This window comes from Notothenia rossii, assembly GCF_949606895.1.
Source record: "Notothenia rossii genome assembly, chromosome: 8".
Classification (NCBI taxonomy): Eukaryota; Metazoa; Chordata; class Actinopteri; order Perciformes; family Nototheniidae; genus Notothenia; species Notothenia rossii.
The window spans coordinates 21,418,131-21,441,807 of NC_136906.1; the positions used below are offsets into that span (position 1 = coordinate 21,418,131).

At 40.6% G+C, this 23,677-nt stretch overlaps 1 protein-coding gene across 4 annotated transcripts in view; it reads left to right on the forward strand.

The window, feature by feature from the left end:
- The window catches only part of asic2 (acid-sensing (proton-gated) ion channel 2), a 364,105-nt gene that overhangs the window by 239,624 nt on the left and 100,804 nt on the right, over positions 1 to 23,677 (forward strand). Inside the window, exon 1 of one of the 4 annotated variants that reach the window (XM_079644095.1) lies at positions 11,825 to 14,223. The exons of the other annotated variants lie outside the window; for them this stretch is intronic. Within the exon in view, the coding sequence (XP_079500221.1) occupies positions 13,531 to 14,223 (693 nt within the window). The 5' untranslated portion in view covers positions 11,825 to 13,530. Of the gene's footprint in view, positions 1 to 11,824; positions 14,224 to 23,677 lie in introns of those variants that run through there. 4 annotated transcript variants of the gene reach the window in all.

Below are 23,677 nucleotides of genomic sequence, written 5' to 3' on the forward strand. Positions count from 1 at the left end.
GCTTGAACAGAGAAGGGAAGTTATTTATTTGCAAAATATTGGTGCTAGCGTAGTGGAATCACTGCATTGGGAAGGGGCAAAGGATTATCAAAACTATTTTAGAATGATTTATGTGTAGCTAAAATCCTCAATCACAGGGGCAGGGGTGAATTAATCCTCTCATGGGCCCCTGGGTCTAGCTAAACCAGTCGGTCCCCTGCAACCAAAAACCCACCACCGCCACAACAAACCAAAGAACTTCTGCACATGGTCTGCTAAGCCATGCCTCACTGCACTATACATACTTTACATGAGTGAAATGTATTTATACTTCATAACATCTATTTAATAACCCCAGCATTTTTGGTGTAGTATCACAGTATGTGTGTTTAAAAAAGTAGTACTACCACACTTTCAGAAATACATATCTGGATCACTGCAAACACCAGACATCACATGATGCATTGCAAGGTGCATTAACCGTCTTGCATATTATTGCCATATTTGAAAACGATTATACTAACCACTAATGTGCTCTTAGACGTGTTCATGCCTGATTTTCTTGGCACCAAAATTCCTCATTACATCCTTGAATTCCAGTACCCAAAGAATGTAAGTCTCAATGGACATAAACATTGATGGCTCAGTATTTCCTTAAACATGGTAGAGCACAGTCTGGTTTTCACCAAGAACATAGACAACAAAGGCTCTCTGCCGGCATTAGTCACCGGCATTGTTAGGAATATACATACACCGGGGTGATAATTCAGGTTGAGAGCAGGGGTGTAGTTTCAGTTAATTAAAGTAAAAGGGTACAAATGATACATTGAAAATGATGCTGCAGTCACGTGAGACATAGAGAGTGCTAAGGTGGTAAATGCAAGTAAAGTTAGTAACAAAGCCCTGCGAAAACTGAGCTTTACAGTATATAGAATCTAACCATGCCATTAAACTATCTATCTGTTGAGGTGATAACGAAAATAAGCTACTTGCCACGCTTGATTTTTGTGATAAGTTGACACATCTTTATAAGGCTTGATTTAAATGGGAATATAATAAATTGCCAGCATAATATTCACTCCCTTTTCTCTCTGGGTTTTTCTCTTAACGGATACACCTGTGACTTAAAAGAAAAAAGAAATCTCTGATTTATGCATTTCAGATCGCATGAAACGGTTCATAATTCCTGCATCATTAAAATAGAAAGTAATAAAGGAATGTGTTTTTATAACTTTTCATATTTAGAACGATTACATTTCCCAATTGAACCGATGTATTCACTGACATGTACCCTTAATACAGTAATGCTTCATCCAAATGATGACGTCTCAGCTCTTTATAAACTGTGTTATCAGGATATCTAATGGCTTCAGTTAGAATAAATCACTGGAATAAAGAGGGTACAGATTAATTTCCATGGTTACATTTTAACAACAGCTTTACAACTACACTCTGTGTTTCCCACTTGCTTCACCTCAGCACCCTCGTCTGGCCTGGCTCAGCGTCAGCTCTCTGTGATGCTGTTTCTCTGATACATCCTCTCACTGTTTTATCTTTAAGTCCCCTATTCAAACAGCAGAAAGCTCACATAAAGTCAATTATAAGTTAATCATTGAATGGCATGAACAAACAATACAATAAGCAAAATAATGATGCTGTTCAAAAAGCCATTTGTGTTTTTTACTCTTGATATACTTGTGTTAGAGTACCGGCATGAGCACGGTGGTTTAGTGGAGTCTTGAAGGTTATACACATCATATCTGACTAATGGCCCGGCTCTCTGTACATGCTCATGCTAATCACTTCTATGATTGATAGCGCTGCTCTAAAGCACTAATAGCATCATTAGCTGCAACTGTTGTGGCAATCTCGGCCCTGAGCTTTCCATTCCCTCGCAGAGATTTCTTTATCCTTTCCTTTCTTATTTCGGAAACGACATGTTCATTCTAAATCTAATTGGCTTTGAATTATTTGTAAAGACAAGGTAGAGCGTAAATATTTTTTAATTTGTCCCACTGCGGCCACACCCATATATGTTAGTCCAGCTGGGGCTTTTGGTTTCCTTGGAAACCTCAGGAGAAACTCTTGGGGTATGCAGTTTTCTGGAAAAGGCACAAAATACTAAAATAAATTGAAAATATAGCTCTCGTCCTGCAGCTCTTCCCTCTCTTGCGTATGAACGGACTTCATACAGTCACCTGTCCGAGTGCCAGTCATTTCATTCAAACAGAATTGTGATTGTGATCTTGAAGCATTTACTAGTTTCATTTCTATAAGAATTACCAACTTTTAATGTTTTGAGATAACATAGCTCTAACTAGCTACATAAACATGACTTGAGTTATCCACAGCTGATTGCCTTTGGTTAATGTTAGCAGAAAGGTTAACTATTTTTTATATAGTCTTTCTGATATTTACTCAGGTTTTATTGTGTTTTCTTTTTTTATAGACTCTCTTTATGATAAGTTATTCTTATGGCATCTGAGTTTGTAGGACAGCTAATGCTAATGCCATCTCTCTTTAACCACTTCTGATTGGCTAAAGTCTCCTTTCACAGACTATGATTTCTATCTAAAAAAATCTGTTAGAAAGCTGCAGCTAATTCAGAACGCTGCTTCTCGACGTACCACATTTCCATTACTGTTAATGGAAACTTAATCTGTTGCCTGAGTTTCGAATTGTAAAAAACTTGCATCATTTGTTTTTCTTCTTTTCTTTGAGACCTTCTACACAAAAAAAGCTGCTTAATAAAAGCTCCACCAGCCTGTGTATTATACCTGCAGCGAGTTGTTGTTGAACTGGACTAAAAAACAGAAAGATAATAATGAATAAAACACCAGGGTAGAAGATTACTGCATGACTCTTTATTTTTCCATTACTTAAGATACAGAATATTTTTCAATAGTGATTAATTAGCTTTTTACATCAATTGTTTGGTCAGAATGTAATGTCAGAGAATGGTGGAAAATGTTGTCTTAAAATAACTTTTTTGTTTGACCAAAAACCCCACATTCTATTATTTTAAAGATAACAAGTTTTACAAATTGAGGAGCTGGGGAGAGATATTGTTTGTATTTGTTCTCAAAACAACAAGATGTAAAATAGTTATAGATTTATATTTTGTTGACTGTCTCATTATTTCAGCTGCAAAATAATACAATAGAGACATTTAAAGAATATACCAGGCACCCAAAAGGTGATTACTCTGTAATGTAAGTTTGTTCGACGTGTGATCCCACAGCTCTGCAGATCTATACTTGCTTTTAGCCTCTTGTAGTTGACTATCAATGTTTTCATCAAACAAACGCACAACAGTAAAAGCTACTTCTCAGCCAAGCTCACAAACGTAGGTATATTCTTTCTGCTTAAAATATAGAAAGGCAATTAAACAGTGGCAGGTGGAAGTGGAATACCTGCCAAGCTCAAGCAGTGAAAAACAGACCCAATATGCCAGTGAATATTTAATTTCCCAATATGTGACATTTAACAATTGTATTTGATCACAGGACTGTGTTTGTTGGTTTTCCCGCTTCTTGGTTATCATAAATTATTTTGTGCCTGGTTTTTCTTGGCACAAAACTGGGTAATGGCACTTTGTTCCAAAGCAACCCATACAAAACGTTCTTCATGTTTGGAAGGAAGAGTTAAAGATTGACAATCACGTAATGAATTATTTCAAATGTTATATCGTTATCCGTGTTCATTCACGCAAATGAATAATACGTTTAACTGCAAACGTCAAGAACTTCCATTACTCTAAAAAAGCCTAATTTACCATTCCATTGGTTTCATTTGCTCCAAATTCATTAGAGCAGGGGTTTTCAAAGTGGGAAGGTGAGCCACCTGCCAGAGAACAAAAGAAATGCCGCGCCCCCCCTCCCAATTATTATTATTATTGATATTATTGTCAATGTTGATGTTGTTGTTGCTATAATGCAGGGGTATTATTATCCAGTGGAATGCCCTTACCTACTGGCCTAGTTAAATCAAAGTGGTTACTTTTTTTTGGCTGGGCAGTGTAATTTTACTCACCGTCTTATTTGACTTTCTCAGGACTTAAAATAGTTTTTTGGGGGCAGACACCCACAAAGAAAAAGGTATATTTACACATGTAAGGTCATCATCTTAACAGTTTGTTATGCTCATCGTGTCACCCGTGAGCAGATCATCAAGTTGGCCTATAACAGCTGAATGCGGCGATTACCATCTTGTTCATCAAAACGCCTCACAAACTTATTAAGATCTAAGCTTTAGTGCGTTTTGATTCAATGCTGAGTACAGCCAAACTTGACAGTCTCTTCTTTGTCATTTTAGACCTCAAATACCTCATTCCTTCCGGCTGGTCCGAATGCTTCTCGTTTTGCGACGTCCCGTTCAAATGAAATCGCCGTCAATCACATTTCCTCGCTCGCGCCAGGGCCGGGGGAGGGGTTACAAGGCTTGCGTCTTGTGCTGCATTCACTTGCACTCAGACATTAGGAATTTTCTCTCATACATGTCCGATGAGCCACAACTTTTATTTCAAAAACAAAGCTGCCAACTGGGGTGGCAGCCGGGGTGGCAAGGCTGTTTTTAATGTGTCAGTTGCCACCCCGGTAGATCCACCCCTGCTTGACCGGTACTTGCTTTTGATCAAAGTCAATGCGGAACACCCCCACTCACACAGCTAGACGGAGGTGAAGGGAATGAGCACTTTTACAGCCTTTTTGGCGAGGTGGGGAAACTCGATCTCCACAGACAGCCAAAAGTGTGCAAGTGACGTTTTCTGCCAGACGCTGTCTCCTCTCTCACTTTAGGTAACTTCACTAAGAATGTTTCCGCTCGCATAAAGTTAGCTGAAGTTAACTAGCTAGATTTCACTGTTTCTCGTATTTTTTTTCTCACGCTGCGCGCCTCACACTTTAAAAACCGCTGCATTAGAGTAACATAAAGCATTTACACAAACATTTTTTTTTAAATAATTAGAAAAGTCAACATGTTCATTTTGGTTCTACAGCAATGAAACTGCAACTACAAACTGCCATTACCATTCCTTCTTACTTTTGATGAATTAAAGAGATGTGCAGCTTCCTGTGTGTCATGTCATTGCCTCTGCCTTGCTGCATTTCTAAAACACCAAATTGAAAATATGGTTATATAGTATTGTATTTAGTATTACAGCTGCTGAGGTGTTGTTTTCCTGTAGAAGATGATGGGTGGTCGGGGTTAACAAAGAGAGCGTCTGGCCGGGGGGTTGGGGGCTCTAAAGGGCAGGGGTGTGTGTGCAGAGGGCGGCTGGGATGCTCCCAAACTGTCAGGGAAGGAACATTTAGGTAGTGTCAGCTGGGGAAGATTATTAAGACTTTAAGTAATTATAGATAATCACATGGATGAGAATCCAATTGTTTGGTTATTATAACAAGTACACACTTTGACCACAAAACAAGTGAAGGACTCATCCAGCCCTTCAAATACCCACCAGCTTCTCATTCAAATATGTATGTTTGAACACCTCCATCTTTTTGTGGTGATTAGGGCCTCTAGACATTTTAAAAGGCCTCCTGTTCATTCTAGATGTGAGCCAGGTGTTGGGCCTGATCCAAAACAACTGCTCCCTACTGTCTTTAAATAAGGGAGAGTGGCAGTTTGACATAAAAGAGAGGGAGCAGCATTAACATATGCTTAGTCAACCATTTAATAGCAGTTTTAAAAGCACGGGATGATGTCCTACAGCATATATGTCTATATAATTAGCTTTTCCTGCTGCTTTTGATCTTAAATTGGAAACTGCTGTTTTGACGTTTGTTCTTTTTGGCGCCTACAGTTTCAGAGGACAATGAACTTATACACAGCTGTCATAAATATGGACAGCTTTAACGTTACACGTGAATTTTTTCTGATTACATTACTTAAATTAAAACTATCCAGCAGTGCAATAGGACATATCAAGCCAGATAATATTAGTAACTCTGAGCTAACTGATGATACTCCCTGGCGGCAGATAGTAGCAGCAGTTAGCGTTTAGTTAAATTAAAATAAGCTAAAATAGTATAAACCAGATTTAAAAGTAGTCTAAATATTTCAATAACAGTGTATTACAGGATTTGAAAAAATGTGCTGGGGGTTTGTGATGAATGGAATCAAACAATTACGACGATACAAACAAATGGAAAGTAATAAAACGGAATGCTGCTCTTTAATGTCTAAGCTGGACTCTGAGGAAAGTAAACAGACCTGTCATATACAATCTGAGAGATGGACTGTTCATAATAAAGCAGAAGAGAAAAGTATTTGGGCTCTAATCCAACAGTAGAATGTGTACGTCTATTCTCTGGCAAACAAGAAGCTAGTGTAAAGATCTGAGAACTGCTTTCATGGGATATAATTATTAATCAGAACAATTCCACCTCTGTTCTTGTGAACTCTAGCTCACCTCATAAAACTCAAAAAAGTTGTGAGGGGTTGACTCAATAAGAAGTGCTGCACTTTGTCTTGGTTTAATGAATATTGTGCCTGATGATCAAAGCATTTATTCAAAAAGGATTTACCTGCCAAAGACATGACGTTTCACAGAGCTACATTTAAAAGCATTCTTTGCCTATTAAAACGTTTGTTGTGCAGACAGACTGTGGCCGGCGAGGATGGTAACATGAATTGACCATCTGCCCTGGACATTTTCTCTCCTGTCCACACTCATGCCAGGCAGATTTTGCTGGTGTTGATTTGAATGGCGGTGATTCGAGAAGCGGCAGGGAATTTTCGTACTATTCATTAAGCTCACATCCAGCTTGTTAGATGTATCACTATGAGGGGAAATTAGGGGAGACTGATGAGGTAGACTTTTGGCGACCTCGTGGCCTCGTCAGTCCAGGCAGGAGAGAGCTGTCTTCTCTCTTCGTCGTCTTTGTTATCAGCAGCGTTGGTGTTACTGAATGGGGTGAATTTGAATGCCATCGCCAACCAGCGCTTCCATTCTAATAGAGAGTCCCAAAAGGTGAGAGGGAAGAGTGAAGGGAACAACAATTAGTCAGTGAGCTTGTTATTAACACGCTGATGTTTAGGCAGTGATGTTTAGTCATGGTGGCGATGAGGCAGCTGTGAGTCAGCTTTATCATCTTAGGCCTGGCTGAAACAAAAACAGCTCATCAGTAATGGAAGCAATTCACTTTCACCTCATTGATTGAGCTGAAAATGACTGGAATCTGCTATCTATTAGTTGCAATAACATGCTAATCTGCAATTGTTTCATTCTAACTGTTGAGGAATAAAACCATCATTTTGAGCTTGCAAAGGGAAATTCTGAAGACGTTTCATAGGTATTCTCAAAGTACTTTTAGCCTCAAGACACTTAATAAAACTAAATCTTAACTTGACCTGTGCCCTGCATGTGGAGCTGCACTTACAGTACAGAATGAAAACGATTCTATTCAGCTGCTCTTATTAAAATAAGACATGAATGAAAGTCCCCCTCTAGTCCCCCTGTGGTCTCTTCTTACCTCAGTGAAGCATTGTTCCTTCCCTGCCTAAGGCTAAATTATAGCTGAGTTAATTGTCTTCATCACAGTTAAATGATCAGTTTTACCTAAAGAGGCCTTTTTTTCAATTTTCTAAGAGTTATGTCACATCGTTCCCCAGCTGCATTGACAGCGCTGCTGACTACAGGTAGAAATATCTCTGCAGTGTTTCTTTTGTTCTGTGTGAGCCAGGGTATTAAAAGCTTTGCATCAAAGCGAGTACAGAGTCAAGTACAAACGGCTATTATCTATAATATTTGATCTATGATTTGATTGATCTGTATTTGTATCTTGGGACATCCTTTACAGATTGGTACTGCAGATCCAAACAGGGAAAGGGCTGTCAGAGAACTCCTTGACATTTAGTGAAATCAGAAACTAACTCTAGATTTGCTTTAAAGGCAACTTAAACCATTTTGATCTTAACAAAAAAAGGAACTGACTTTTTATTATGTTTTCTTTTCTATTATTATGTATTTTTAACATTAAGTGTAGTCTTGTTCATTAAGCAATAATTGTATTTGAAAAAATAAAACATTATTGTGTTTAGCGCTTTCAGTTCTTTCTGAAGAAGCTTTAAAACATCCACTGACCAGCAGGCATATGACACGTAAAGTTAACAACTAAGCAAGCTATGGAGCAGATATTTCCCATTGGAGTTGGGGATCACATTAAAAAGACATTAAATATTGGAGTTACATTTTTCATGTGGATCCCAAGCAATTGTTTGCTAACACGGTAGTCATTGTTAGCAACTGTATTGGGTGGTTGTTTACTAGTATTGTGTGTTCAGCTGGTCCGCTGCACCGAAGTGGCCCAAAAATAAGTTATTGCTGCTTTGAAGGTATGATGTGTAGTTTTTCAATTTTAAGATGGAGCTATGGAGCATTAAACAAGATATTGTTCTCACGCAAGTTAACAATGCTACTGCTAGGTCAGATACAGTATATATTACGCAGGTTTCAAACATTAAATACAAATCCACTTCATGTTTTATGAAGTGGGAAAGCATTCAACATGTTTGATAGACCTCAAAGATACACCCACTCATGTAACATTTCGAAGTATACAAAAAGAACAGAGATTGCTTTGTCTGCTTTCATTTAATTGCTTTAATTTTAAATTAAGACTCCTATTCCGCGAATCCGCTGTTGTGCTATTCACCAATTTTCTTTTTTCAAAAACATTCAAGGATACATTAACATGAATCTATGAATGTTTAATTGTGTTTTTTTATTTACAGGCTGCTCTCTGTCGACCAGTTTACCACTACGTGTCCTTTGATCTGAGACAATGTTGTTGGCGAAAGCGTGCAGGAATATTTTATAGGAAATGCAGGCCATGGTACCTTAGCCATAGAGTGCTGTGTAAATGGATCTGACGCTCGGTTTGGATATATCCTTAATTAATCAGTGATTTCCCTTATGTTTTAGAATTGCAAATTGGATATGTTAAACCTTTGAGCTATTCTTTACACTGACTGCATAGACTGTGAAACGCTCTTTATGGCTGTAAGTTAATTATGTGTGTGTGTGTGCGTGTGTGTGTGTGTGTGTGTGTGTGTGTGTGTGTGTGTGTGTGTGTGTGTGTGTGTGTGTGTGTGTGTGTGTGTGTGTGTGTGTGTGTGTGTGTGTGTGTGTGTGTGTGTGTGCGCACGCGCGCATGTGTGTGTGTGTGTGACCGATGCAAAAAATAGATGTAAGAGAACCAAACTGTGCGTGCATTGTCTTGACATTTCAATAACACATCCCTGTTCTTTGTACTTTGTCCATTTATCCATTATACATGGGGGTGTTTAACTCATTCAATATTCTGATAGGCCTTGTTCCGCTATTTGGGAATGACGTTTTTTTTTTTGTGCGAGCATAATGTGCTAATGTGATTTTTGTGTTTCTACGTTAATTTCTTTTGTTTTTGTGAAAGGTTTTTTTAGGATTGTGTGGGCTCCATAACTCCGGAGATAAAAATGTATTTTCATCACATATTCAAATATGAGATCACAGCAGTGTTGCCGAACATCGGGCCAAACAATGAAAAGCAACGTTTGCTCAAGTCAAAATAATGTCATGCCCACACACTTGGTTGATCTTGAAGCATATTAGGTATTCAAATTGTTGTGTTTTATCATAATTCGGTTAGCCTCGCTGATGCATGTCTAAAACAATCTGATGTTGTGAGCATTTTTCTGAGTTACACATTGCATACAAGAGAGAGAGAAGATGGTATATTCTAGTACTAGACTCCTGGTACTAGGATGGGTTAAATACAGAGGCCAAATTTCACTGTGTGTGCTGTGTGCTCTGCATGTGTGACCATTAAAGAGGGGTTTCATCCCTCCGATTCTATATTCTGAATCAGGATGACTTTTTTCAGTTTTCTTGTACCTCAGAGCAGCTCACATCAGGAACTGGGAATGAATAATAACACCGTTTTTCATCACACAGAGAAAATGCTCTCCCCTGTAATTAGCAGAAGAACACTGATGAATGCTGATGAGCACCTTGAATTTGAATTGTATCAAACAAAGTATTTACGCATTGAGTGAACAGGAGCACTTAAAGGTAGTTGGCTCAGAGGCCTATTTACTTTTATTGATGAAGTGGTTTTAACTTGACTGTTGGAAATAGACGGTTTGTTGGCACACCGAGTACGAACCAACACTTTACAATAAAGCAGACAAAATGGTAAAAAAAAGAAAAGGAGGTTTCAATGAGAAACAAGGTGAAAGGATATTGTCCTTGCACAATGTTCTTAAAGGTTGATGTTGTATAAGCCGCGTTCACACCGGAGTACTTTTCCCCTTTAGTTACGTTAGTACCCCTTATGTTGCGTTCACACCAAAAAGAGTACTTAGTGCTGGGAACTTTTACCCCCATAGTGGTACTATCCTGGGGGGGAAAAGTGCCCCAGTTGGCTGGGCGAATTGCAAACCACGCCCCCTAAAACTCTGAAAAGTGTTGTGAAGCCGCCATTGTATTTGTGGCATTAGCATTATTAGTATTAGCATTAGCCCCATGCACCAACGGAGAAAGAATAACTTATGGCAACACAACAAAATACATGGGAGCGATGGAGTGATGAGGAGGTGTCGGCGTTCTGGAGATTTACTCGGAAGGCTTCAGTAGAAGCTGCTGGGAGTCCCAGCAGCTTCTACTGAAGCCAGTCCCTAACTCCGGGGACTTCCGGTTGGGGACTTCGGGCGGCAGTATACGCCGTGAACTGGTTTGCGACCTGCCAGTAAAACCAAAGCAGAAGAAGACGAAGTGACGTCAGCGGCTCATTTGCGTAATCTTCCCTCAGGGAAAAGTACTCCGGTGTGAACGAGATTGGTACTTATTGCCCTGGGGTAATAAGTGCCGGGGCAATAAGTGCCGGCACTAAGTACTGCAAAGTACGAAGTGTGAACGCAGCTATAGAATGTGTTTTTACAAGGAGCCAAATGGCTAAAAGACTAAAATACTGCTAAATACGCGGTGTGAACGCAGCTATAGAATGTGTTTTTACAAGGAGCCAAATGGCTAAAAGACTAAAATACTGCTAAATACGCGGTGTGAACGCAGCTATAGAATGTGTTTTTACAAGGAGCACATTGGCTAAAAGATTAAAATACTGCTCTAGTCCAAGTTTCATGGAAGATAAAAGAAGAGGAATGGAACCATTGCACATATTGGGGGCAGTTCATCCTACCTTTGTTAACTTTAAGGTGCTGGTTTTATGTGGCAGGTTCGATTATTTCTGCACACCTTTCTCCTGGGAATACATTAAAGCGTTGGCAGTAAGAGCAACATAAATCACTGTAGAGTTTTTGGCTTTCTGTTCAATGAAGACCGAAACATTTATTCATAATATACATTGGTGGTTAAACTGACCTCAGTTTTGGGAGCTGCATGCTGGAGATTAGTTCCTGCTGCTGAGTTTTTCTCCCAAAAAAAAACATTTAAACTATGATCGTTGAGTTTTATTGAATACATTTGTCTTTTTATGAAAATAATAAATAAACCAGTTGGGGTGGAGAACAACACCTGTAACCATGGTAACTGAACACTTAACAAGTCTCAAATTATATAAAAGACCATAGGCACTTGTGTTTTATAGAAAATACAATTGGCAAAATGAGTTAGATTTCACTGAGAAAACTTGAATTGCACTTGTGTTTAATTTACTATCATAAGACTAAAACTATGGAAAAATGTTAAAAGACAAAGGCTAACATTTTATGAAATAGCAAATAATAATTGTATCAAAAAAAGCAAGGACATTTGCCTCACTTCCCTTTATAATACAAACACAGTAGGTTGCAAAACAGAAAAATCAAACCACCATGAGGGTAAAAATGAGTTGAAAGTGTGGTGGAATGCACATGTGGAGCATTTCTCCTCTGCTGCACAAACCTTCACATGCATGCACACAGCAGCCTCTCATTGCACCGAGGCTGTGTGGCTCAGCAGCAGCAGCAGCAGCAGCAGACAAACAGAGGGGGGCGAAGGACGGTGCGAGTTAGCACGGAGAGAGACAGGCGCTCTCATCAGTGACGGACTCTCCGGCTGTGTGGACAGAGCTGTGGCGCAGGAGGAGGAGGAGAGGTGCAAACGGAGGACAAGCCGCCGGAAAAACCGGAGCAAAAGAATTGAGGAGCAAACTGCGAGAGACCTGGAGGGAGGAATGAGAGATCAGTGAGGGGAGAGAAGTCATTCGGAGCGGGGAGAGGGAGGATTAAGCTGACAAGGACACAGGGGGAGGAAAGTGCACAAAGAACCCTTTCCTGACAACGGAGGAAAAGCGGAGGAGTTCGTTCGGAAAGTGAAAAAGAAGAAGAAGAAGAGGAGGTGGATGAGAAAAAAAGGAGACTGACAGGAGTTGAGCTCACGGGGCTTGACTGACACAAGAGCGAAGCGGAGGAGGAGGAGCGTGAGGGCAAGTTGATGAATTTGATATGGGGAGAGTATTTTTAGAAGGAGGAGCAGAGACATGAGAGGAATATTGAGATTAGAGATGCTGTGTTTGAGTGGGGGTGAACAAACTAGGGTGGAAGAAGAAGAAGACAAATTGAAAAAGGAGGAGAGATGTTGAGATCAGAGTGTGACAGAACTGATTATCGGTGCTCGTGTTTCCCGCAGGAAACAGATGTGAGTGTATGTCCGTGTGTGTGCGCATGAGTGCATCGTCTCCATGTGAAAGAGTGTTTTAGCATGTCTCTTACTGTGACTGGCGCTGGGAAGCAGGTCCGCTACAAGATGAAGCTCCCTGTGGCTCCCTGCAGGACATAATAACACTGGTTAAAGCCGAGTGGGAGGAGAGACTGGGGACACACCGGTGACATCAAGAAGAACTCAAGGCTCGAAAAGTGAGACTGCAAATTGGGACAGAAAACAAATGAGCATCGAAGACTTTTGTGAATGTAATTAAAGCTTGTATTTAATAGACAAGGACCTGGTTGCTGCCTCTGGCTCGCTATTGGGAAGTCAGTAAAGCAAAAAAGGAACACATGTAACTCAGAAGAAGAGAAACCACAGCGCTAGAACAAGGCAAGCTCTCCTTACAGACAGCACCACACTGACAATTCCCTCTCCCCCATTATTTTAATTACCTTATTTTCTTTCATTAGTTTTGTTTGTGTCCTCTCAGCTTAGCCCTTGGTATTTTGTATTCTATCCTCCTCTCCCCATTTCTCTTCCCCTCCCTCTTCCTCTTGCTTTCGCTCTCTCTGTCTCTTCCTCTCTTGTTCACTGTCACACTAACTGCAGTGGATGTTGGAGTCACTCATGTAGAAGCCACCTTGCTTGGAGCACATTTGCCCAGCAGATTTTTGTTGGATGATGAGAGCACTCTTAGATTGAGCGACCGGGAGAGATGACCAACAAGTAGCCTGGCTGCTGCTGAGCTCCACTAGAAGAGGAAGGACGACTTCACAACCCACTGATTTCCTTGGGGGTACTCGTGGGTATTACGTTTACATATATTGTAATATTTCAGTTAAGACTGCATGGACCATTAGTATTCAAAAAGCCAAACAAAAATCCTGGTGTGGATTACAGTAGTGGATTTGTCCTGGAGCTACATGTGGGCCCCAGCGCTCGAGGCCTGGCTGGGAAATGAAGCCTTTCCCTCGGCTGTAGGAGCGCTGTGTGCAGCTATGGCCCTGGAGGGGCACTGTCTCCGGAGGGGGTCTCCAGCGATCATCAGGAAGGGTCATCAGCAGCGTCCTGCCAAGCCAACTCTGGCTGGAATCACTTCCACCCTGCTATCAAGGACACGCCTGCACGGCCTCAGGCATGTTTGCCTCCCTGGTGGCTCTGTGGGCCGCAGGGCCTTCTGGCTGCTGGCCCTCTGCACCTCACTGGGGCTGCTTTTATCCTGGTCCTCTAACCGCGTACTGCACTGGCTCTCCTTCCCCACACACACTAGGATCCACACAGAGTGGGCCAAAGAGCTGGCCTTCCCCACGGTCACTATCTGCAACAACAACCCTATCCGCCTCTACAAGCTCACCAAGAGCGATCTGTATTTTGCTGGCCACTGGCTGGGCCTGCTACTAGCTAACCGCACAGTGAGGCCCCTGGTTCTGGACTTACTTCAAGAGGACAGTCGGCCCTGGTTCCGGAAGCTTTCAGACTTCAAACTCTTTCTGCCCCCAAGAAACTTTGAAGGGACCAACCTGGAGTTTATGGACAGACTGAGCCACCAACTGGATGAAATGCTCCTCTCATGCAAATACAAGGGAGAGATATGCGGCGCACACAACTTCACTTCTGTAAGTCCACTTTTCTGTTTTCTTAAAGCTTTTTGCCAGCTTCGTCTCTTATCTCCTTCTATGTTGTCTTGACTGTCAATTAGCCCAGTTTAACATCAACTGCTGTGTAAAAGTTGCAAATGCATTACATCATGCTGAAACAACACATTTCTTCATTTCATTATCATGTGGGTGGGTGTTCTCTTGTTTTGGACACTGCATTAATGGCTAAGTTATAAGGCTGTAAAAGCACAATATACACGCTGTTGTAACTTCCTGTTATAGCTGACTGCTGGGGCTTTCTTGGTCATCACATAAAAAGATTAGCAAATGTTTTACTGCATGGTGCAATTATTAAATCACCACCAGAGCTTTTGGTAAGTTTACGGTTGTTCAACAAGAAAATGCATTGAGCTTTCGCAACGTAGAAAAAAACATGAAAAACTGTTAGCATTGGTTTTATAAAAAAGGATGAAATGGGTCATATTTGAGCTTGTGCATTGAATAGCTACTAGTGCAAAACCACAATATCAAAAAGTTTGTTTTGCAGTGCTGTGCAGCCCCCTAGGACTTCTCTGATACGTCTCATATCTGTCTTCCTTTCTGTGTGGGTGCTGGTGGGTTCAGGGATTTTTGTGCCTGCTGTTTCTTGTACACTCCCATGGCTCGACTGAACCATGGCAGATGTCTTCTCTGCAGTATTTCAGAAGCTCAAACCGTGTTTGAAACTTTTCCTTCTGTGTTCCTTCTTTCTATCTTTGTAATGTATTATCAAAGTCAGTGACTGACAGGAAAGTGACATGGCAGATCAATACCTGTGTGCAAGCTGTGCATGTTTTGCCAAATGGATGATCTAGTGTGTCGTACGGTTGGGAAGATGTTTTCCCATGTGTTTGTTTTGTGTCTGTTTGTAGTATGTTGAGCTCTTAAGGTCACTGTAGAACTCTGGCTCTTGTAACATAATAGTTGAAAGTCCTGCTGCCGTTACTACAAGTAGCCACAGATGTCTCCAAATGTTCCTGAATGGTGATATAAAGAATAACACAGTGTATACTCTCTCTACAGCTCGATTGTGTAAAGATATGATCTAATGATATTACAGGGCAAACACTGCCTTATAGTTTTGGAACTGAGTGCGATTTGCCTTTTTGCAGATGGAAAGGACCGAAATAATGTTTTATTTGTTTATAGAATAACCTAATCTAACTAATTTTGTTCTCGTGCATTTTTCGATTGTGGGGGAGCCTTTTTCATTTATTTTACATGACACATTTGTTATTGCATCCTGTCGCTGCATCCAAAAATAAATGAGTTTGGGTGGAGCATGACGATGCTTGGCTACAATCACTGCTGCCATGATCAATGGAAAGCCTATGACCCTTGTAAATGAGCAAATTCACAGAGAGATATGAGGAAAAGTCCGTTTTCATCAGTCAAATTATTGTTTTCATAATTTATAATGAAAAAGATAGGTCAACATTTGTGGCATTGTCAACATTCCAATTAAGGGAAACGCATCTAACTTCTCGAATGCCAAGCATTCACACATGTCATGCAGTGGACCACCAACATTGAAAACGCAGCTATATGAAGGCAGTGTGATAGCAATCAGCACTTAACCAAGCATGAAAATGTTCCCTTCCTTTCTCTAAATGCAGTTTATAAAATCACACACTCATGCATTGTATTAGTCTTGTAGAGGCTCAGGGTCAGCAGTAACGTGATTTGATCAAATGTAATGTTTTTTACTTGTTCCTGCTCTGGTGGATGGAGCTGCTCTTTTTGTCCACTTTGTCCTGTCTGTTTGCCCTCTATCAGAAACAGACGTAATGTCTCAGCCCACTGCCATACAAATGAAGTGCTTAATCAAAAGCTTGCCCTCAAGCCAGTATCCATTAACAATATTTCGAAGCGGCCACATCCGTTTTACTGCACAAAGAAATGTTCCTTCTTCGTTGAATTGAAATGCCAGTGTAGCATTAGAGATGTTGTGTAAGTATGTTTATATTCCTACTCTGTTTGTTGATGTGCTGGCAATGCTCACAGGTCAGTATTTATGTCAAGGTAATGCTTTCACGGGATGTGTATTCACTAGAATGAGCGACTGCCATTATGCAGACTGTGATGTGAGATCAATTCAACCTATGAGCCGTTTGTTTCAATTTGAGTGCAGAAGAAGTTCACCAGAGCTGAATTGGAATTTAATGTGTCTGAACATTGTGTGAGTATGGATCAGGCTGCTGCTGATGGAGAGGAAAATGTGCTTTGAGAAGAGATGGTGTGCAAATGTGAAAAAAGCAATCTTTAGATTCAAGATTCAATATGTACAATAACTCTATGAGTAAATCCAAAGGGGGTGAGACCATGAAGGAATGAGTTACAAACACATTGAAAGTGTCTTACTTATTTTGACCCCAATATCACTGAGACCAGTAATGATCTATATAAGAATGAACACGTTTAAGTGTTTCTGTAGTGATATTTGGGTAGCTAAATGGACAGTGTTAGGTCAGCTTTACTTGGCAGATCCGCGCCACATTGAAGCAACAGTTCTGCCTGCTTCCTCATCTTGCTCTACCTCATAGAAGGGGGCCTTATACTGTTAACGGGCCCTCAGTGATTTTGCTAATCTCATTAGCCTGCTGCTGCAAGTCAGCAAAGACTCCCCGAAGCCTATTCATTATCACTGCATTTAGAGCACTGCCACTCTTAGACCAGAAAAGATGCTACAACAAGATTAAACAGGGGATAGGGAGCACACACACACAGACTTGGGAGTAAATCAACACAGGAATCCTTGTGTAACCTGCATGCACGATTGTTTGGAGGATCGGTGAGATTTGATGGAGGCTGGTTATTACAGGATTAAGAGTACTGAGGGAAGCTTTGAACTGCCAAGCAGCAGGAGGTGTGGAGGGAGTAGAAAGGTACAGCTAGAGGTTAAGAATGAAAGAAAAAGCATCTGGTTGGGAATACAAATGTGTCCCATATATCTGGCACCACCTCTTGCAGCAGGGGTACACCATGTGCTGCATCTAGGTTAATGTGGACTTGTAGAAGGCTTGCTAATCAATAAATCTATTAGCGTCATGCTGTAGTTTATGGTGGTCTAATTTTTACTCCAATACTGATGTTCTCAGCCACCCACAGCAAGTCCCAATCTAACAGCCGGGGATAACAGCACTGGAGTGAGGCGCACAGGGTCAGGAAAACCATTCACAATCAAATGTAAGTGATACCTTATCAAACCACAGCTAGCTCAGCCTCCCCCGTGGGACAGATACACATCTCGCTCTCTCTGAGCTCTATCGAGGTAAAGATAACTGTGCCTGAAATGACAAATTAAACAATGCTCAGATTTGGAGAGCAGCACCTAATCACACTCCTCTGCAGGGTGTGAAAAGGGTGAACCTCTTTGCCTGGCCAAGGTAATTTATCAACTCTATCCCGAGAGAAATCTCACCACCGCATAACCAGAGCAATGATCCACTGCGCTCCTAAAGTGTTTGGCCTGAGCAGGTTTGCTCAAATGTGTCTTTAGATTGTGAATTCTATAGGCACAATACTGGATGTCAGATATAGGGTTATTAATGGTTGCGCTTTTTATTGAAGCTGCTTCAAACTGTTTTTTACTCTTAACAAACGATCAAATGTAATATTAAGTCCTTGTAAACCCAGTAGCCTCTGCTCTACAAAGGATTTGACTGTCTTTTAGCTCATTGTTTTGTTATATGATCCTCAGCTTTATGGTTTTGATTTACTGGATGAAGCTATACCCACCCCCTGCTGCAGACAGTACGGAAAAGGGGGAGATCAAATGGAAAACAATTCTTTTTGACTCCAGAAATCTGACTTCACATGAACTCTTATGTTGCTCTGTGTCTTCTGAACCTGTACATTCCTAACTTACATGTTATATGACATGAAAAGGCAATAACATGTCCCTGTTTTCTCAACAGCTTGTTTCTGCTGCATGCACGTTTCAAAAGTTCAGTTCATAAAGGACTAACTATATTTTTCTGTATAGGTAGGTTTTTATTAATAGGTTAACATTTAACTGAAAATGTTAAAAAGATGCAAAGTAAACTTGTGTAGCTCAAGGGGAAGGGGAGTGGATTGATAAAGCAAACCTTTGCTCTGCTGTTAAGTTTCAAATCACATATTGTTGTATGTTTGCCTCTAATCATTAAAGTAATTGTTTGAGTTAATCTTGATTTCCTTTATAATTGTTTTTCTCTTGAATTACTAACCCTTTTGGCCTTTTGCCATAAGGCCCTGTTTCATGAGAGGGTAGCTCCGCCGTTCAACTCTACAGTACAAGGTTTCGTCGATTCAACGTTGCCAGTGTCTGCTCTATAGGATGTGTTTATGGAATATATCTCAGTGCTGGGAAGAGAAGGTGCATGTCATGGATTTTTCTCTGCATTCTTCAGTAAACAGACAAACACATCTCGTTGATTTATTTGCAGCTTCACCTTCTACATTTATTCCGCAGTTCTAATTATTTGTAGTTATTTTCGTCAGTGCTTTGGGAAAACTGAAAAAAAGTCTGCACCACTTGTTGACTCCCCCTCCCCCATTTTACTTTTCGCATAATAAATATAAAGCCAATGAGGAGACTGACAGGCTTATTGTCAGAGAGCCCCACGAGGCCGTCCACAAAGCCTGTTCAATTACCACTGAGCCTGAAGGGCTGCTGATTGAGTTCTAAGCACATTCAGGTAATAATGCAGGCCTCTTCTTCTCTCGTTTGTCACTGAACTTTCAGTAAGACTCTGTAAAGCAAGACCATAAACTATTGATCTGGCAAATAAACAAGGGTGGGAGTCAGGTGGTAGCTGCAGCTCCAACCACAGCGATCTCATTAACACAGGTAACTCCGTGCTGACGGTGCACTGCACTGCAATCTCCCTCTTGAGAACAAATGTCTCGAGTGGTTTCATGGCTTTCTTCTTCAAGCTTATATTAATAACCACAACAGAACGTTGTTAATATGAATGGCCACTATGCTGATCACTGATAGTGCCGCAACCACTGAAGGCCAGCATCCAATAGCTGTTACTGCAGGCCACAGTCAGTCATCCTCATCTCCCGGTGTAATGCAAGACTTGAATGCAGATGAAAAGATTATACATGGATAGTATTTATAAGGTCATTTTAATGCATAAACAACAGGACTTTCGAAAGGTTAGAGTTTGAAATAGAAATGGTTGCCGATCTCTTCTATGGATAAAATTAGCTGAAGCTGTATCCAATATCCAGCGCCCCATCTGAGAGAAATGCATAAGTTATAGTAGATGAGCTTCACATGCTTTATGTGTGTCGAGAAGCCATATCAATAAGCACAACTGGAATTGGAGTCATAATCAGTCTTTTAAATTCATACTAAACCCAACCATAGCTGCCAAGTATGTTCTGTGAGACTAAAGGGATATCGGATGACACAGAGTGACTGATTGCACTATTTAAAAAGCATGTGCTTCAATTTGCTTGACCTGAAGGTTCACCATTCACTTTTTACCCCCTGCGGCTCATGTCCTCCCAACACACACACAAACACATTCTGAACTGACGAGATGTATACTGCTACGCCTACGATACACATATATATTCATTCTCTGAACCTTTGGCCAACATACACCCACCTACACTATCCTCTCTGTATTGTCTGTGTGTGTGTGTGTGTGTGTGTGTGTGTGTGTGTGTGTGTGTGTGTGTGTGTGTGTGTGTGTGTGTGTGTGTGTGTGTGTGTGTGTGTGTGTGTGTGTGTGTGTGTGTGTGTGTGTGTGTGTGTGTGTGTGTGTGTGTGTGTGTGTGTGTGTGTGTGTGTGTGTGTGTGTGTGTGTGTGTGTGTGTGTGTGTGTGTGAGATGGGTACATAAATGGTATTGAAAACAATATAAGAAAACAACTTAATCACACAACAATAAAACATTCGGACCCTGGATTGCTAAAGCTCTTTTGAAAAAGTCACCATGCTAATGATAATGTGAGCTTCTTAAAACTTTTCACCACCTACACTGCTAGTATCTAATTATTATGTAATACTCAGAGTTGTTCGAGTATAAAAAAAACGTGCATTGACAAGATAAGACCATATCAATCAAAGGTTGGTTGAAAAATGGTCTGTGGTCATTCAATGTGAAGCATATTTCTTTGATTTTCAGGCAGTCGTGCAAGTGCTAAGTCAAATATATAAAAGCATTCTGAGAAAAATAATGAATTTACACCTTTGAAATTGAGGTGAATGCTCTTCAGTAGTGAGAACCAATAACAACTTCTATAATAAACCAGCAATTACTCTAATCGCAATGAAAGCAATTATCTTTCTTTATAAGACACTTCAGTCAAAAGTATGATATGGATGTATCAGTACTGATCCTGGTGTGAAGGCAGCTACTAACACTTCAGCAAAATGTGTAATGATTAGGTCACTTTGTGAATGCAAGATCAGACTTGAACACGTGAAATGTGTTGAAATAAGCTTGAAGGCAATACATCTTATTTTAGCCTTGTTAAACAGCAACCGACACACACACACACACACACACACACACACACACACACACACACACACACACACACACACACACACACACACACACACACACACACACACACACACATAAGAGCGTGCAATTAGAGTGTGAAGAAAATAGTATCGCTTTTAATTGCACTTAATCTGCAGTCTTGAACAAAGCTTAGTAGCAAAACTTTATAGAAGCACATTAACGAGAGTTGTTTTGGCATTGAATAAAGTTTTATACATATTTTATGTAACACCTTGGAAACACAAAGAACATCCTTCCATTTTACACACCTACAAAGGTTCTAGTCTTTTGTTTTTGCACTGCATACGACCCTGCGGTTATTAGAGCTCACCGGGGATATAACCACTTTAGCCCGCATGCTTTCGACCTTTGCAGGGCTGATCCTCCTCTGTGGCCAGTGTTATGTGCTGTGGTGCTGCGTAGGTGGAAGTCTTAAGGGATAAGCCCCGCTCTGAGGATGCTGAGGACAAACTGCACCGCGGCATCAGGAGACACAAGTTCCCAGGCCCAGAGCTGAAATTGAAGATTCAGCCATTTTAGAGTTGTTAACTATGCTGTTTGAATCACATTTTGTTCCCTAATATGCATTACTTACATGCATTACTATAGCATCTGATTTACTCAAAGACATGTGGATCATATTATGTCAGACATAACAGCTTTATGTGCAGCAAAATGAAACAGCCATCTCATCTGAATATTCTTGCTTTTATTGGATGCTGTCATGCAATGCAGCTACTATTTCACAGAGCAAATGTGCCTGCTGACAGAATTGTTATGGTGTCTGTTGCTATCAGTCGCAAACAGATAGTAGTTTCTTTATGCACCTCTAGTTTTCTTTTTTAACTTCATATCAGGATGAAGTCTCAAGGTGAGAGAAAGGAGATTGCAGCCACGTCCTAGTCTTCCCTTTTAATTACTGCAGCCTGTCTGCCTTTTTGGCAAACTCTCCCCATCTCTCTAGGCAGGTTGATCAGGGATGAGCAGATGTTTTGGTTGTTGGACATCTCTTAGGTGTGTGTGCATCTGAAGATTCATCTAACTTCCTCCAGCCTTCAGCTGTGGCTCCAGATCAGCCTTTCCCCAAGCAAACCTGTTAAAGTCAGAGTTGAGAGTGAGGGACCACAGCAGAGTCAAATGTAAACAGACTTAAAACAGCAAGTTAATGTTTGTTGTCGCTCGAATCTCACAAGACTGTGTGTGCTTTGAAAGAGGAATCAAAAGAAGAAAAGTGTATCCCAACAGTCCGCTTTAAGGTTATGCAACTTTGATGAAACTCTCTTCCACAGATACTTCTTCGTGGCACATACGACCACGCCAATACTCTCAGGCAACAAGCCCACATTTCCCACAGAGACTTGGTTTGTATTTTATAGATTTTCCGCATGTCAGTGGCTCAGTATTGGACACACCCCTCATCTCGCCCTTTGGATCTGTCAGCTGTAACAGCTTGAGGAATGAGGTATAACACAGGATGTGGTGTGAAGTGGAGATAGCTACAAGTGCACATTTAATCATCTTTCACACCATTAGATTAGAGTTCCACTCCGCTTTATCATTATGGGATTTCAGTAAACCTCGAATATTTCATCCCTTGCTGCAAGACTGAAGAGCCTGTGTTGTTGCAAGGAAGGCTGGGAGGAGAGGGGGTGGGGATAGTTTAGTAAGTCAAAATGAAAAAAGGGGAAACAAGTGGCAAAAGAACAGAGTAACTTGCCAGATTGAACCTGAGCAATATGAAAGAGAGAAACCACTCTGAGATCTTGAGGTTCCGTCAATAATTTAATAGACTGAATGTCTCGTTGTTGTTTGTGCCCATCCTTCAGACGTGAATACCCCGATGAATAATGGAGACACAAGGAACAATTCGCAGCAATTCATCCTGTCTACTTGACAGCACACCCTTTAATTTAACTTTGCCATCTCACACATGCAGCATGCTGTTGTATATATAAATATAGAGACATGAATAATTCCCATTGTTTATGTCTACTGTGGGACGCAGATTTAATAATCAGGAGATTTTCTCAAACTGCCAAACAGACTTAATAACTGAGAAACTGCCTTGTGCTGATTTCAATTTTTTTTTAACCAGTTGTTTTTCAGGCTTCAGGCTCGAAAATGACATTCCCAGAACAAATTACTATAACTTCACTTCTAAAAGGGGTAAATGAATAATCTTTTTTCTCAAAGCAATGATACACCTGTGAGTTGGATGTAGAAAAGTCAGAATAAATATAGAATTTTTTTATTTTAAAGTAAATTCAGATTGAACATGGTAAAAAAATGTAAATTATAATTTCAGCAAAACAAGTGACATTTGACCTTTTTAGAGAGATTTAGAAAAAAAAAACACTTCTGGGGTCCTTTGAGTGGATTTTCCATATCTCTGGACCCCCTCAGTCGATTTTGATGATTGACACCTATTTTTAACCGTTAGAGCCAATAGAATCGAGGGGAAGTTCCTCATATCCATCTAAACATTACCCATTGGTGAATGAGTGATGCGTAGCCAGAATACCCAAAACCGGAAGCTGTCATACACTCTCGTAGCAGCTAATATGAAATCTCCGTTATTGACATAAATATTAGGATCGATTATCAGTAATCATTTTAAAGTGACGCAGACACATAGGATTAACCTATGGATTAACCTTCAGCAGCGTTTTTATCTTTTATTAACTTTGGATCAGAAACAGCAAAAGGTAAGACAATGTCCCGTTTTTGCTACCTAAAGCTACGTTGTGTGATGTCTGGTTTTGCTTCCCATGCCCCATGGTCGCTCAGTGATGATACTTATATTTCTGGAATCTGTGGAATCTCAGCTTGCTAATCGATATCTTGTTTGTGCAGATCCGATAAGTAATAAGGGTATTTTACCTTGAGTTCTGTGCTAAGTGCGTTAGCATTTTTTCACTCAGGGCT